Source organism: Chiloscyllium punctatum, chromosome 30 (genome assembly GCF_047496795.1).
Source record: "Chiloscyllium punctatum isolate Juve2018m chromosome 30, sChiPun1.3, whole genome shotgun sequence".
NCBI classification, from domain to species: Eukaryota; Metazoa; Chordata; class Chondrichthyes; order Orectolobiformes; family Hemiscylliidae; genus Chiloscyllium; species Chiloscyllium punctatum.
Window position 1 is genome coordinate 12,583,560 of NC_092768.1, and position 18,045 is coordinate 12,601,604.

Below are 18,045 nucleotides of genomic sequence, written 5' to 3' on the forward strand. Positions count from 1 at the left end.
CCTTCCCCCCTCCCCATCCTTCCCCCCTCCCATCCTTCCCCCACATTCTGAAGTCCACACTCAGACCCCTCACCAATAATCTCATTATAAATGACACACACACATGGCTTTTTTCCCTCTTGTTCCCTCCGCTGGCGCCACTGATCTAAGTAAAGATCAGAAATCTCTCCGCCCCTGACTCCCCCCCAATGCCCCTCCTCTCCCTGCCCCCTGAGGACAGGGGGGTAAAGTTACAAACCTTCTTGTCCTGACACTGCTCCTCGGGGTTAAAGCAGATTTCCCTCAGCCCAGGCCGGCGTGGAAACAGAAAGAGAAAGAGGGAGGGAGCTTCCTCTCCTCCCATATCCGCATCGGGGAGTCCCTCTGCTGGTTAACAGCAGAGAGAGAGAAAAAAACCCCCAAATAATCTGAAATTAAACAAAATAAACTGCACAAAGAGGAGCAAACCGGCTCAGTAACACCCTGGAGTCACCTCTCCCATGGCCAGTTCCTACTTCCACATACCACCCTCTTAAATCTGTCCCCCATTTTTGGATTAATCTTCCCAAAATAGGAAATGTGCCAGCAGCAGCGACTTACATTTGTATAGCACCTTCAGTGGCCATGCAGCCCTTCTCCCATTTTCATCCCCCCCCCTTATCCAAACGCAGCAAGCGAAGCCCCGAGGGAGGGTCACCGGAACCAGAACGTAGCCATCTCGTCGCTTTCTCGCTCTGCGGATGCTCCCGGACCAGCTGAGGTGTCTCCTGCCTGTTGGTTTTTGTTGTTATTTCCGTCGCGGGGCTAGGTTTGGCTGGGTGGCCCAGGCATGGGTGAGGTGACCACAGAGGAGTCCCCCTTCTCACGCCCTCCCTGATCCCGAGGCGTGGCGGCCCACAGAAGATATGAGCAGGAGTACACCACTTGGCCCCTCAAGTCTACACCACCTTTCAATATGATTGTGACTGTTCACCATGTCCAGTTTCTCAATCCACCACCCCCTCCCCATATCTCTCCATGTCCTTCCCTCCCTCCCTCTCTGCATATCCCTCAATCCGTTCAGCCACAAGAACTATACCTGCCTCCATCTGAAACAATGTTTTGGCCTCAGCCACTTTCGAAGGAAGCAAGTTCCACAGACTGCCCACTCTCTGGGTGAAAACATTTCTCCTCCTTGCCTGTTCTCCTGACACTCGGGCTGAATTTGCCACCGGTCAAAGAATCATAGACTCTTGGAGCACAGAGTCTTTGGTCCAACCCGTGGCAACGCAACTCGATAGAGTGGTCAAGAAGGCATACAGCATGCTTTCCTTCACCAGATGGGGTATTGAATACAAGAGTTGGTAGGCCATGTTACAGTTATAGAGTCATAGAGATGTACAGTCCGGAAACAGACCCTTTGGTCCAACCCGTCCGTGCCGGCCAGATATCCCAACCCAATTTAGTTCCAACTGCCAGCACCCAGCCCATATCCCTCCAAACCCTTCCTATTCATATACCCATTCAAATGCTTCTTAAATGTTGCAATTGGACCAGCCTTTGCCACTTCTCTGGCAGCTCATTCCATACACGTACCACCCTCTGCGTGAAAAAGTTGCCCCTTAGGTCTCTTTTATATCTTTCCCCTCTCACCCTAAACCTATGCCCTCCAGTTCTGCACCCCCCGACCCCAGGGAAAAGACTTTGCCAATTTACCCTATCCATGACCCTCATAATTTTGTATACCTCTATAAGGTCACCCCTCAGCGTCCGATGCTCCAGGGAAAACAGCCCCAGCCTGTTCCGCCTCTCCCTGTAGCTCAAATCCTCCAACCCTGGCAACATCCTTGTAAATCTTTTCTGAACCCTTTCAAGTTTCACAACATCTTTCCGATAGGAAGGAGACCAGAATTGCGTGCAGTATTCCAACAGTGGCCGAACCAATGTCCCGTACAGCTGCAACATGACCTCCCAACTCCTGTACTCAATACTCTGACCAATAAAGGAAAGCATACCAAACGCCTTCTTCACTATCCTGTCTACCTGAAACTCCACTTTCAAAGAGCTATGAACCTGCACTCCAAGGTCTCTTTGTTCAGCGACACTACCTAGGATCTTACCATTAAGTGTATAAGTTCTGCTAAGATTTGCTTTCCCAAAATGCAGCACCTCTCATTTATCTGAATTAAACTCCATCTGCCACTTCACAGCCCATTGGCCCATCTGGTCCAGATCCTGTTGTAATCTGAGGTAGCCCTCTTCATTGTCCACTACACCTCCAATTTTGGTGTCATCTGCAAACTTACTAACTGTACCTCTTATGCTTGCATCCAAATCGTTTATGTAAATGACAAAAAGTAGAGGACCCAGCACTGATCCTTGTGGCACTCCACTGGTCACAGGCCTCCAGTCTGAAAAACAACCCTCCACCACCACCCTCTGTCTTCTACCTTTGAGCCAGTTCTGTATCTAAATGGCTAGTTCTCCCTGTATTCCATGAGATCCATCCTTGCTAATCAGTCTCCCATGGGGAACCTTGTCGAACGCCTTACTGAAGTCTATATAGATCACATCTACTGCTCTGCCCTCATCAATCCTCTTTGTTACTTCTTCAAAAAACTCAATCAAGTTTGTGAGACATGATTTCCCATGCACAAAGCCATGTTGAATATCCCTAATCAGTCCTTGCCTTTCCAAACACATGTACATCCTGTCCCTCAGGATTCCCTCCAACAACTTGCCCACCACCAATGTCAGGCTCACCAGTCTATAGTTCCCTGGCTTGTCTTTATCACCCTTCTTAAACAGTGGCACAAAGTTAGCCAACCTCCAGTCTTCCGGCACCTCACCTGTGACTATTGATAATACAAATATCTCAGCAAGAGGCCCAGCAATCACTCCTCTAGCTTCCCACAGAGTTCTCGGGTACACCTGATCAGGTCCTGGGGATTTACCACCTTTATGCATTTCAAAACATCCAGCACTTCCTCCTGTGTAATCTGGACATTTTGCAAGATGTCACCGTCTATTTTCCTACAGTCTATATCTTCCATATCCTGTTCCACAGTAAATACTGATGCAAAATACTCATGCGGCTCCACACAAAGGCTGCCTTGCTGATCTTTGAGGGGCCCAATTCTCTCCCTCGTTACCCTTTTGTCCTTAATGTATTTGTAAAAACCCTCTGGATTCTTCTTAATTCTATTTGCCAAAGCTATCTCATGTTCTCTCTTTGCACTCCTGATTGCCCTCTTAAGGATACTCCTACTTCCTTTATATACTTCTAAGGATTCACTCAATCGATCCTGTCTATATCTTACATGTGCTTCCTTCTTTTTCTTAACCAAACCCTCAATTTCTTTAGTCATCCAGCATTCCCTATACCTACCGGCCTTTCCTTTCACCCTGACAGGAATATACTTTTTCTGGACTCTCGTTATCTCATTTCTGAAGGCTTCCCATTTTCGAGCCGTCCCTTTACCTGTGAACATCTGCCCCCAATCAGCTTTCGAAAGTTCTTGCCTAATACCGTCAAAATTGATCTGTCTCCAATTTAGAACTTCAACTTTTAGATCTGGTCTATCCTTTTCCATCTCTACTTTGAATCTAATAGAATTATGGTCGCTGGCCCCAAAGTGCTCCCCCACTGCCACCTCAGTCACCTGCCCTGCCTTGTTTCCCAAGAGTAGGTCAAGTTTTGCACCTTCTCTAGTAGGTACATCCACATACTGAATCAGAAAATTGTCTTGTACACAATTAACAAATTCCTCTCCATCTAAACCTTTAACACTATGGCAGTCCCAGTCTATGTTTGGAAAGTTAACATCCCCTACCATAACCACCCTCTTCAAAAAACTCAATCAATTTTGTGAGAAATGATTTCCCATGCACAAAGCCATGTTGACTGTCCCTAATCAGTCCTTGCCTTTCCAAATACATGTACATCCTGTCCCTCAGGATTCCCTCCAACAACTTGCCCATCACCGAGGTCAGGCTCACCGGTCTATAGTTCCCTGGCTTGTCCTTACCCCCTTTCTTAAACAGTGGCATCACGTTAGCCAACCTCCAGTCTTCCGGCACCTCACCTGTGACTATCGATGATACAAATATCTCAGCAAGGGACCCAGCAATCACTTCTCTAGCTTCCCACAGAGTTCTCGGGTACACCTGAGCAGGGCCTGGGGATTTATCCACCTTTATGCGTTACAAGACATCCAGCACTCCCTCCTCTGTAATATGGACATTTTTGCAAGATGTCACCATCTATTTCCCTACATTCTATATCATCTATGTCCTTTTCCACAGTAAATACTGATACAAAATACTAGTTTAGTATCTCCTCTATTTTCTGCAGCTCTACATAAAGGCTGCCTTGCTGATTTTTGAGGGGCCCTATTCTCTCCCTAGTTAACTTTTTGTCCTTAATGTATTTGTAAAAGTCCTTTGGATTCTACTTAACTCTATTTGCCAAAGCTATCTCAAGTCCCCTTTATGCCCTCCTGATTTCCCTCTTAAGTATACTCCTACTGCCTTTATACACTTCTAAGCATTCACTCGATCTATCCTGTCTATACCTTACATGTGCTTCCTTCTTTTTCTTAACCAAACCCTCAACTTCTTTAGTCATCCAGCATTCCCTATACCTACCAGTCTTTCCTTTCACCCTAACAGGAATATACATTCCCTGGATTCTTGTTATCTCATTTCTGAAGGCTTCCCATTTTCCAGCCGTCCCTTTACCTGTGAACATCTGCCTCCAATCAGCTTTCGAAAGTTCTTGCTGAATACTGTCCAGATTGGCCTTTCTCCAATTTAGAACTTCAACTTTTAGATCTGGTCTATCCTTTTCCATCACTATTTTAAAACTAATAGAATTATGGTCGCTGGCCCCAAAATGCTCCCCCACTAACACCTCAATCACCTGCCCTGCCTTACTTCCCAAGAGTAGGTCAAGTTTTGCACCTTCTCTAGTAGTACATCCACATATTGAATCAGAAAATTGTCTTGTACACAATTAACAAATTCCTCTCCATCTTACTCCTTAACACTATGGCAGTCCCAGTCTATGTTTGGAAAGTTAAAATCCCCTACCTTAACCCATCCATGTGACTGTATATGCGACTTTTTCCCCTTCCTATAATTACCGTGCATCACGTCCTCTTGCTCTTGTAAATTCCTCATTGCCTCTAATTGTCTCTCCAACCAATCTATTCGATCTGATAGGATTCGCAACCAACTGCATTTATTGCAGATATAATCCTCAGTAACGTGTAAACTCTCCCTAAACTCCCACATCCGACACGAAGAACATATCACTCTACTCAAGGCCATTTTTGCTTCTTTCAATCTACAGACCCGGAAAGTAGCACTCTACAAAACACTGCTCCAGGTTAAATTAAAGCTTATGGCTTATATTTTAACATCTATCCAGAGACATATCTTAATAAAATATGTAATCAAGAAGGAACCCATTCTACTTACTATTGCAGACTTACTGTAAGGCCACACTTAAAATATCCACTTATCTGTTTCTGTGCTGTGACCTATCCCAAACAGGTTCCTCCAAGATTAGTTATGAATTTCACTGTTTGTTAATTTTCCCAGATGCACACCGATGTCCAGTGATGCATGAATTCAAACAGCAAAGGCAGTAACTGTGCAGGTACATTGCTCTATCAGTTAGCAATGTTGGTTTTTCTCTCTCTCTCTGTCCTGCACTAACCTCACCATGTGCTTCCTTAGTCTGTTCCTCTCCCTTTTAAAAGTGCTGCTGTTTTGACTTTTTTTCTCCAAAGTTCCAAAACAATGCAACAGCATATAAAACAGTCATTGCTGCTCCTGGAATTCGAGGAAATCACCTCCAACACCTAAAATACCTCAAAAAAAGGAGCAGCCCTTACAGCCAGACACTTTTACCATCCTCCATCTTGGATTATCCAGAACCCTTGTATAGGACTTTGGTTCGGCCACATTTGGAAGACAGTGTACAGTTCTGGTCACCACATACCAAAAGGATGTGGATGTTTTGGAAAGGGTGCAGAGTAGTTTCACCAGGATGTTGTCTGGTATGGATGGTGCTAGCTATGGGCAGAGGTTGTGTAGATTAGGATTGTTTTAATTAAAAAGACAGAGGTTGATGGGGACCTTATTGCGGTCTACAAAATCATGAGATAGGGTGGATACCAAGAAGCTTTTTCCCAGGGTGGGGGACTCAATTACTAGAGGTCACAAGTTCAAAGTGAGAGGGAAAGGTTTAGGGAAGATATGCGTGGAAAGTTCAGAGGGTGGTGGGTATCTGGAATGCGTTGCCAGTAGAGGTGATAGAGGCAGGCATGATAGCATCATTTAAGATCTATCTAGACAGATACATGAATGGGCAGGGAGCAGAGGGATAAAAAATCCTCAGAAAATAGGCAACAGCTTTAGAGAGAGGACCTGGATTGGCACAGGCTTTGAGGGCTGAAGGGCCTGTTTCTGTGCTGTAAATTTCTTTGTTCTTTGTTTTTTGTTCATTCTCACCGACCAAGATATCTTCAATTAATAGAGTTTTGAGAAGGTTTGTAGCTCAGGTTTAGGTTTTGGATGTAAGTTTGCTCGCTGAGGTTGAAGGCTCACTTCCAGATGTTTTGTTATCCTACTAGGTAACATCTTCAGTGGGCTTCAGGCGAAGCAGTGCTGAAAATTCCTGCTTTCTATTTATATGTTTGGGTTTCTTTAGGTTAGTGATGTCATTTCCTGTGGTGATGTTATATCCTGTGATTACATCACTTCCTGTTCCTTATCTCAGGACATGGTAGATGGGGTCTAACTCGGTCTAACTTGTTGGTAGAGTTCCGGTTGGAATGTCATGCTTCTAGGAATTCTCATGCGTGTCTCTGTTTGGCTTGTCCTAGGATGGATGTATTGTCCCAGTCGAAGTGGTGTCCTTCCTCATCTGTATGTGAGGATACTAGTGAGAGAGGGTCATGTTGTGGCTAGTTGGTGTTCATGTATCCTGGTGGCTAGTTTTCTGCCTGTTTGTCCAATGTAGTGTTTGTCCAATGTAGTGTTTGTCACAGTCATTGCACGGTATTTTGTAAATGACATTAGTTTTGCTTGTTGTCTGTTTCGCGTCTTTCAAGTTCAATTAGTTGCTGTTTTAGTGTGTTGGTGGGTTTGTGGGTTAAAACGGGGTAAAAACAATTACTGCAGATGCTAAAAACCAGATTCTGGATTAGTGGTGCTGGAAGAGCACAGAAGTTCAAGCAGCATCCGAGGAGCAGTAAAATCGACGTTTCGGGCAAAAGCCCTTCATCAAGAATAAAGGCAGAGAGCCTGAAGTGTGGAGAGATAAGGTAGAGGAGGGTGGGTCTCCCCACCCCCACCCTCCTCTAGCTTATCTCTCCACGCTTCATTGCCTTTATTCCTGATGAAGGGCTTTTTCCTGAAACATTGATTTTACTGCTCCTCGATTTTGTGGGTTACCACATTATTATTGTGGACTACCACAATTAAATTAATAGAACATAGAACAGAACAGCAAAGAAAAGGCCCTTCAGCCCACCACTTTACACCAAATATGACAGCAGATTAAACCAGTCCCTTCTGCCTGCCCTTGGTCCACATCCCCCTATTCCTTACCATTAATAAGGTGCACAAACAGTGGAACCTGTAGCTAGGACCTTGAGCCTCTCAACCACCTGCATTTCAGCACCATTGATAAAAGGAGTGGAGTGGAGGACATGATTCTGTCTGTATTGATGGTGCTGCGGTGGAGGTGGTCGTGAGCATCATGTTCCTAAGAGTGAAGATCACCAACAATCTGTCCTGGTCCATCCACATGGATGCTACAGTCCAGAATGCATACCAACATCTCTACTTCCTCAGAAGGCTAAAGAAATTTGGCGTGTCCACACTGACCATTGCCAATGTTTTTTATAGATTCACCGTAAACAGCATCCTATCCGAATATGTCACAGCTTGGTTTGGCAACTGCTTTGCCCAAGACCACAAGGAATTACAGAGAGTTGTGAATGCAGCCCAGTGCATCACACAAGCCAGCCTTCCTTCCACTGATGACTCCTACACTTCCCATTGCCTTGGGAAATCAGTCAACTCCTTCCACCCTCTCCCTTCAGGCAGAAGATACAAAAATTTGAAAACACTTACCAATGGATTCAAGAACAGCTTCTTTCAGACTTATGAGCAGACCTCTCAGAGATTAGAGTTGAGCTTTCTATGCACCTTCTCTGTATATTCTGCATTCTGTTCTATTATCTTGATGTAATATTATAAGGTATAACTTGTCTAGTTAGCACACAAAGCAATACTTTTCACTGTATCTCAGTACATGTGACAATAATAAATCCATTTTATTCTGCCATATTTAGATGTACAGCAGTGGTCCAGGCACTGACATCTGGGGAATCATAGAATTCCTACTGCCTGGAAAGAATCCATTCAGCCCAACCCTTGAAGGAACATTCCACCCAGACCCAAACCCCATCCTATCCCTGTAACCCTTCATTCCCCATGGCTAATCCACCCAGTCTATACATCTCTGGATGGGGTAATTTCCCATGGCCAATCCACCCTAACCTGCACATCTTTGGACTGTGGGAGGAAACCAGAGCATCCGGAGGAAACCCATGCAGATACGGGGAGAATGTGCAAACTCCACACAGACAGTTGCCCGAGGCTGAAATCACACCTGGTTCCCTGGTGCTGTGAGGCAGCAGTGCTAACCGCTAAGGCACCACTCTGCCCTCTGTTACCTTTCTCATCCATAAGTCCACTGCACTCTCCAGCTCAGAGACTTGTAGGGGCCTCAGCTACAGTTCTGGGAGCAGACATCAGTGAGGATGTGAGTATTTTGAAGAGAGATAGAAAGAGAGAGAGAGAGAGAAACTGCAGTGCAGATTCAGGAGAATAGTTTCAAGGTTGTGAAACTTCACTTATGATGAAAGGTTGGAGAAGATGGATGCAATGGCACTGGGGTTGGATCAATAGAGATTTACCAGGAGGTTGCCCAGTGCTGGGGAGATGCAGTAATGGAGAGAGATTGGACAGACTGGGGTTGTTTCCCTTGGAGCAAAGGAGACTGGGGAGAGATGACAGAGATGCATCAAGTTATGAGGGACATAGACAGTGTATATGGGAAGGAATGTTTCCCCTGAGCGGAGGCATCAGTGACTGAGGGGATGGATTGAAGGTGAAGGGCTGGAGGCTTAGAGTGCGAGGTGAGGAAGAATATTTTTCATCTCCAGGGTGGTGGGGAATGTGGAACTCACTGCACCTGAGGGTGGGAGAGGCAGAAACCCTCAGAATGTTGAAGAAGGATTTAGATGTACCAAGGTATACAACGCTGAGAAATGGGGTTAGAATGGTTAGGTGATCGCTTTTGACCGGCGCAGAATCGATTGGCTGAAGAGCCCTTCTTTCATTGCTGTCGATTTCTCTGACTCTTCTCAGTTTTGAAAAACCATGAACATACAGACACATGAATCAGGAGGAGAAGTAGGCTGATCAGCCCTTTCAGCCCGCTCTGCCATTCAATAAGATCTTGCCTGATCCGATTAGTCCACACCTCTGCTTCCCTTTTGTTATGCTATGTTTTCTGACCTTAAAGCACTTTCTTAATCCAAGCTCACACTCCCTTTACATGTTGATCTTGGTAACCAGACTGCTTTGCGGCACTTTTTCCCAAATATTTTCATGGAGACGTTCACGTATTCCCTTTATCAATCATCTCCAAACCTCTCTGTCAAGAAAGTTCTGTGCATAGCATTGCAGAAATTTCTCTTCCACCTTATGCTTTATTTTAACATTTGCCCAGTCAATGCTTGGTTAATTTGAGACTCCTGTTACCATCATTCCAAAGTTCCTACATATTTCCGTAATTTCCTCACAGATTTGCTCTTTTACCCCTCTCAGTATTTGCAAGCGTGATGAATATCCCAATTGCATGGTCAGATATTACTTGCTTCTCAACTCTAAACAAATGGATGATGTCCTTGCCCCATCAGAAATCTCCCCTATTTTCCACTCTGTAATGTCTTCCCGAGTCAGCATTGCCACTCAACCTTCCTTTCTTTGCCTGCCTTCAACAAGGTGTCTCATGAGAGGCTGCTGCATAAGACAAAGATGCATGACATTACAGGTAACGTATTAGCATGGATAGAGGATTGGTTGACTAACAGGAAGCAAACAGTGGGGATAAATGAATGCTATTCTTGTTGGCAGTCAGTGGTGTTCCTCAGGGATCAGTTTGGAGAGCGCAATTATTCACAATTTACACAGATGAGCTGCGGACCATGTGTAGTGTGTCAAAGTTTGCTGATGACATTAAGATGGGCGGCAGAGCAAAGTTTGTGGAGGACTGTGGAACTTTGCAGAGGAACATAGGTATTTTAAGTGAGTGGGCAAAGGTCTGGCAGAGAGAATAAAGTGTTAATGAATGTGTCGTCATCCATTTTGACAGGAGTAACAGTAAAAAGCGCGACTACTTAAATGGTGAACAATTGCGGCATGCTGCTGTGCAGAGGGACCTGGGTATCCCTGTGCATGAATCACAGAAGGTTGGTCTACTGGTACAACACCTGAAGGTGCTGGGTATTTGGTTTGGAGGGGCTGGGGCGTGTGCCAAGACTTGGGAAGAGCGTATCAGCAAAGTGAGGCAGAAACTAGGCAGATGGGAGCAAAGGTTGCTCTCCATTACGGATGAAAACCTGGTCATCAGGTGTGAGGCACTGTCAGTATTGTTATATGTGGCACAGGTCTGACCTACTCCCAGAACCTGTGCCGTCGCAGTCACCCGGGCCATCTTCCATTTTATATGGTGATCAAAGATGGACCGGGTCCAAAGGGGCACCACGTATAAAGATCTGGGCAACGGGGGGAAAATCTCACCCAATGCCACCCTCACCCTGATGGCCACCTTTGTGTGTGGCTGCATTAAGCTGTGCGTGGATCCCGCCAAACAAGCAACAAGTGTCACTACGTACTGAGGTTCTACCTGTCCCCGGTGTTGCCAAGGATGGGCCTGGCCTCACTGCCATGGAACGCTCCAAGTAGTTGGACTGTTCCGTATCACCTGTCCTTCGTGGAGAAATTTATGCGAAAAAACACTTTTGACCTAAGTCTAACAGGAAGTAGTCAGCACGTAGTGTCCTTGAGACCCTTTGGGAAAAGGAGAGGGTGGATCCTGTCGAGCGGTTCCCTGAGCAGACTGTCAACATCATTTGGCAGAATGCCTCATCGCCAGAACTTTCCAACAAGCACCAAGACGTGGCTTGGCTGGTGGTGAGAAGGGCTCTGCCTGTGAGATCCTTTATGCACGCCCGGACTCTCAGCCGCACCGCACGCTGCCCTTGAAGTGGCTGCGGTGGGGACGAGACTGTCACACACCTCCTTCTGGAATGTGCCGACGCAAAGGAAGTCTAGAGATGAATGCAGTGGTGCTTGTTGAGGTTCGTCCCGAGCAGCTCCGTGACGCAGGATTCCGTGCTCTACGGTCTGTTCCCTGGGACGCACACTGAGACCAACATCAACTGTGCCTGGAGGATCATCAACTCAGTGAAAGACGCTCTCTGGGCGGTCTGAAACCTGTTGACCTTCCAGCTGAAGGAGCTGACCCCGACTGAGTGTTGCAGACTGTCACATTCCAAGGTCCAGGACTTCGTGTTGAGGGATGCGTTGAAGCTTGGGGCAGCTGCTGCCGAGGCGTGGTGGGGAAAGACCACCGTGTAAGGTCTGACTTCCTAAGAAGAACAGGGGGCCCACTCAGTAATCGGGCCCCACTGATGCCTCAGCAGACTATCTAGATAGTCAATGTACAGATTTGTATATACGAATGATTAATTCCGATCCTTGTATGTAAAGAAATGGAATGTATATGTATGTATGGCATCTCCAATTGTATAGACATCAAAATAATTTAATGAATAAAGTATATTTTTAAAGTTAAAAAAGATACAACATGTAATTAGGAAGGCAAATGGAATTTTGTCCTTCATTGCTAAAGGACTTGAGTTTAAAAGCAGGAAGGTCATGTTGCAGCTGTATACTGTGCTGGTGAGACCACACCTGGAGTACTGTGTGCAGCTATGGTGTCCTTCCTTGAGAAAGGATGTATTGGCACTGGAGGGTGTGCAGAGGAGGTTCACTAGGTTGATTCTGGAGTTGAGGGGGTTGGCTTCTGAGGAGAGACTGAGTAGACGAGGATTATATTCATTGGAATTTAGAGTAATGAGGGGGGATCTTAGAGAAATATATAAAATTATGAAGGGATTGGATAAGATCGACATACAGAGCATGTTTCCACTGGCTGGTGAAACTAGGACAAGAGGGCAAAGTCTTAAAGGTAAAAACAATGGCTGCAGATGCTGAAAACCAAATACTAGATTAGTGGTGCTGGAAGAGCACAGCAGTTCAGGCAGCATCCAACGAGCAGCGAAATCGACGTTTTGGGCAAAAGCCCTTCATCAGGAATAAAGGCAGTGAGCCTGAAGCGTGGAGAGATAAGCTAGAGGAGGGTGGGGGTGGGGAGAGAGTAGCATGGAGTAGCATGGCAAAATCTTAAAGTTAGGGGGAGCACATTTCTGGTTGAATTGAGAAGGAAGTTCTTCACCCAAAGAGTTGAGAATCTATGGAATTCCTTGCCAGTGAAGTGGTTGACGTTATTTCAGTAAATGTTTTTGAAGCTAAGATAGATAATTTTTTGAACAGAGAAGGAATTAGGGGTTATGATGAGAGGCTGGGTAGTAGAGCTGAGGCCATAAAAAGATCAGCCCTGATCATATTGAATGGTGAAATAGGCTCGAAGGGCCGGATGGCCTACTCCTGCTCTGAGTTCTGATGTTCTTATGCCTGTCTTATTCTGAACACCTTATTAGGCCACTTTTGGAATACTGTGTGCAATTATGGTCTCCCTGCTATAGGAAGGGTGTTCAGAAAAGATTTACACCAAAGTTGCCAAGGGTTTGAGGTATAGGGAGAGGCTGAATAGGCTGGGGCTGTTTTCCGTGGAGCATCGGAGGCTGAGGGATGATCTCCTCAAGATTTATAAGATCATGAGGGGCATGGATAGGGTAAATAGACAAGGTCTTTTTCCCCGGGGTAGGTGAGTCCAGAACTAGAGGGCAGAGGTTTAAAGTAAGATAGGAAAGATTTAAAAGGGACCTGAGGGGCAGCTTTTTCATACAGAGGGTGGTGCATGTATGGAACGAGCTGCCAGAGGAAGTAGTGGAGGCTGGTACAATTACAACATTTTTTTAATGATTAGATTCCCTACAGTGTGGGAACAGGCCCTTCAGCCCAACAAGTCCACACTGACCCTCCAAAGAGCAACCCACCCAGACACATTCCCCTAACTAATGCACCTAACACTACAGGCAAATTAGCGTGGCCAATCCACCCTGACCTGCACATCTTTGGATTGTGGGAGGAAACTGGAGCACCAGGAAGAAACCCACGCAGACACAGGGAGAATGTGCAAACTTCACACAGTCAGTCGCCCAAGGCTGGAATCGAACCCTGGCGCTGTGAGGCAGCAGTGCTAACCACTGAGCCACCATATCGCTCCTTTAGAAGGCATCTGGATGGGTACAGGAATGGAAGGGTTTAGAGGAGCAAATAATGGCAAATGGGAATAGATTAATTTATTATTTCTGGTCGGCACGGACAAGTTGAACCAAAGGGTCTGTTTCCGTGTTGTACATTGCTCTGACTCCCTGACTTGGTCTCCTTGAATATTAAGTGGACAGTCCTTGTTGCTTTTCTACCATATTTCTGTACCTGCTTAAGACCAAACCAAACCCTTTAGCTTAAAGGTAAATGTAAGGTGCTGCGTTCCAGATGCAGTTCGATTGGTCAAACTATCAGATTTAAAACAAAACACACTTTATTCATCCACTTTAGTCAGAATATAACAAAAGAAAGAAGGAATTGGAAAACTGAACAGAACAATAGATATAGTAACTATTACTTACTAACTTTTCCAATATACTAACATCCCATAAACACACATCTTAGCAAAACGCAAATTCAGAAAACAGATATTGTCTCATGCAGCTCATGTAGCAGGTAATGAACCCCGAGCTTGTGGCTGTAACCGAGAGAGGGGGGAAAATAGCTTTCACTTAGTCATGGAGATGTACAGCACGGAAACAGGCCCTTCAGTCCAACTCATCCATGTCGACTAGATTTCCCAATCCAATTTAGTCCCACCTGCCAGTACCTGGCCCATATCCCTCCAAACCCTTCCTATTCATATACCCATCCAGATGCCTTTTAAATGTTGTAATTTTACCAGCCTCCACCACTTCCTCTGGCAGCTTATTGCACCACCCTCTGTAAGAAAAAGCTGCCCCTCAGGTCCCTTTTAAATCTTTCCTATCTTACTTTAAACTTCTGCCCTCTAGTTCTGGACTCACCTACTCCAGGAAAAAGATTTTGTCTATTTACCCTATCCATGCTTCTCACATCCCAGCAGCAACTGTTGAAAGTTAAATTAAAAATCGCTGGTTGTCTGGGTAAGAGCTGAGCCACACCCATTCAGGCTGCTTCTATTGTTCCAGCTTTTATAAAAAGCACCCAAAGCTTCATACATTGTTCAGAGAATCATAGTCTGCTCAGTGCCTCTGCCTTAAAACCTCTCTTCAAAATAAAACCAAGACAAAATAGTCTCTTAAAGCTGCAGCATCACCACACAACTCCATCAATATCCATTTATATCTCACCGACTTTATCCACTGCTGTGACAGCAGAGACTTCAGAACTTTGATAACTATTCACTTACTGCGTAAATCAATAAATGATAAGCTGCTACACACAGAAAGAAGCAGCAGTAACTCTGTCTGGAATGATCTATTAAGGAACAAGAATATACGTATGCAGGAATTGAAAACAATCAGCCACTTCTGAGAAAAAAGGGAGTTGCAGCTACAGGAACAGAATTGCTTTGACACCTGCTGGATAACTGGCTGCCTCATGCCACAGGAACAAGGATTGCCCTACAGAAGGATTTAAGGAGTTAACTGCAGGAAAGCTGTGTCTTTAAACAGACAGTTAATGCCAAATATAACAAGGAACTAAGAAGCTCCTTCTGATAAGGAGGCAAGCTACAGACTGAAATACGGTGGATGGAAGAACCTAAGGAATCATAAATAACATCACATGCTGGACCTGAAGGATGAAAACCTGTATAAGAATTTGACACCAGAACTCCACCTTTAGCAGAACTTCAGAGAACAACACTGCACAAGGATCAAACCCTGGACACTTCCAGGCACTGACACCGTTGGTGGAATTGTGACTAAGTGCCAGCATTCATCAGGTAATAGCCAAGTTTTATGAGGCTTAACTTGCTGACTTGAAGGCTCTTATTTTGGTTGCTGCATGCAATAAAGTCTAAATCACTGTTTCAGTACTTAATTATCCATGAGATTTCTTTGTAATTAACCAAAATAAAGGCAACTTGTGATGATGTATGTGGAGAAGGCAGGAGAATGGGGTTGAGAAACATATCAGACATCATTGAATGGCAGAGCAACCTCAATGGACCGAATGGCCTCATTCTGCTCCTCTGTCCTACAGATTCAAGAACAGCTTCTTCCCTGCTGTTATCAGACACTTGAATAGACAATGTTGGTCTCTCTCTCTCTCTCTGTACCTTCTCTGTGGCTGTAACACTGCATTCTGCACTCTGTTCTGCTAACCTAATGCACTTTGTATGGTACAATCTGGGCAATAAATGCTGGTCTAGCTAGCAATGCCCACATTCTGCAAATGAATTTTTAAAAAGTCTGCCCATGTTGATGCCACCATCAAGAAAGAACCATCAAGTACCTCTACTTCCTCAGGAGGCTCAGGAAATTCAGCACGTCCGTAAAGCCTCTTACCCATTTTTATAGATGTATCATAGCAAGCATTGTATGGTAACTTCTCTGCCCAAGACCATAAGAAACAATAGAGAGCAGTAAAAACAGCCCAGTCGATCACACAAACCAGCCTTCCATCCATTGACTCCATCTTCCCACTGCCTCAGGAAGGCAGCCAACATAATCAAAGACTCCTCCCAACCCAGGTATACTCTCACCATACCTCTTCCATCAGGCAGAAGATGCCACAGTTTGAATACATGTATGAACAGATTCAAGAGCAGCTTCTTCCCCGCTTCTTCCCCGTCCTTCTGGATGGAAGTGGCCCTGGGTTTGGAAGGTGCTGTCTGAGGATCTTTGTTGAATTTCTGTAGTGCATCTTGTAGACGGTACACACTGCTGCAACTGAGCGTCAGTGGAGTGGAGGGAGGGGATGTTTGTGGATGTGGCAGCAATCAAGCAGGGGCTGCTTTGTCCTGGATGGTATCAAGTTTCTTGAGTGTTGTTGGATCTGCCCCCAACCAGGGTAAGTGGGGAATATTCCATCATACCCCTGACTTGTGCCTTTTAGATGGTGGACAGGCTTTGGGAAGTCAGGAGGTGAATTACTTGCTACAGGATTCTTAGCCTCTGACCTGCTCTTGTAGCCATTGCATTTATGTGGTGAGTCCAGTTGTAGTTTCTGATCAATGATAATTCCCAGGATACTGATAGTGGTGGTGGTGGTGGTGGTGGGGTGGGGAGGGGTCAGTGATGGTAACATCATTGAATGTTAAGGGGTAGTGATTATATTGTCTCTTATTAGTGATTGTCATAATCTGATATTTGTGTGGCGTGAATGTTACTTGTCACTAGATATTGGCCAACTCTCGTTGCATTTGGAAACAAACTGCTTCAGTATCTGAGGAGTTGTGAATAGTGCTGAACATTGTGCAATCATTGGCAAACATCCCCACTTCATACCTTATATTGGATGAAGGCTACTAGACTAGGTGGGATTGAGGTTCACAAAGAAGAGGTATTAGAATTACTGCAGAGTGTGAAAATAGATAAGTCCCCTGGGCTGGTTGGGATTTATCCTAGGATCCTCTGAGAAGCCAGGGAGAAGATTGACGAGCCTTTGACATTGATCTTTAAATCATCATTGTCTACAGGAATAGTGCCAGAAGACTGGAGGATAGCAAATGTGGTTCCCCTGTTCAAGAAGGGGAGTAGAGACAACCCTGGTAATTATAGACCAGTGAGCCTTACTTCAGTTGTTGTTAAAGTGTTGGAAAAAGTTATAAGAGATAGGGTTTATAATCATCTGGAAAGGAATAATTTGATTAGGGATAGTCAGCACGGTTTTGTGAAGGGTAGGTCGTGCCTCACTAACCTTATTGAGTTCTTTGAGAAGGTGACCAAACAGGTAAATGAGAGTAAACCGGTTGATGTGGTGTATATGGATTTCAGCAAGGTGTTCGATAAGGTTCCCCACTGTAGGCTATTGTACAAAATGTGGAGGAATGGGATTGTGGGAGATATAGCAGTTTGGATCAGTAATTGGCTTGCTGAAAGAAGACAGAGGGTGGTGGTTGATGAGAAATGTTCATCCTGGAGTCCAGTTACTAGTGGTGTACCGCAAGGGTTGGTGTTGGGTCCACTGCTGTTCTTCATTTTTATAAATGACCTGGATGAGGGTGTAGAAGGGTGGGTTAGTAAATTCGCAGACAACACTAAGGTCGGCGGAGTTGTGGATAGTGACAAAGGATGTTATAGGTTACAGAGAGAAATAGATAAACTGCAAAGCTGGGCTGAGAGGTGGCAAATGGAGTTTAATGCGGACAAGTGTGAGGTGATTCACTTTGGTCGGAGTAACAAAATATGGAGGCATGGGATTGAGGGTGATTTAGTGGTCTGAATAAGAGATTAGTTAGCTGAAAGAAGACAGAGGGTGGCGGTTGATAGGAAATGTTCATCCTGGAGTTCAGTTTCTCTTGGTGTACCGCAAGGATCTGTTTTGGGTTCTCTGCTGTTTGTCATTGTTATAAATGACCTGGATGAGGGCATAGAAAGACGGGTTAGTAAAGTTGTGGATGACATTAAATTCAGTGGAGTTATTTTCAGCGTCAAAGGATGTTATAGATTACTGAGGGACATAGATGAGCTGCAGAGCTGGGCTGAGAGGTGGCAAATGGAGTTTAATGTGGAAAAGTGTGAGGTGATTCAATTTGGAAGGAGTAACAGGAAT

The 18,045-nt window shown here is 45.1% G+C and overlaps 1 protein-coding gene across 1 annotated transcript in view; it reads right to left on the reverse strand.

Annotated features, from left to right (window-relative positions):
- Positions 1–376, reverse strand: part of LOC140455167 (valine--tRNA ligase-like) — a 64,381-nt gene extending 64,005 nt beyond the window's left edge. The window contains 1 exon segment of the mRNA XM_072549868.1: positions 239–376. Within this exon segment, the coding sequence (XP_072405969.1) occupies positions 239–343 (105 nt within the window). The 5' untranslated portion in view covers positions 344–376.
- Positions 377–18,045: the final 17,669 nt, after the last annotated feature.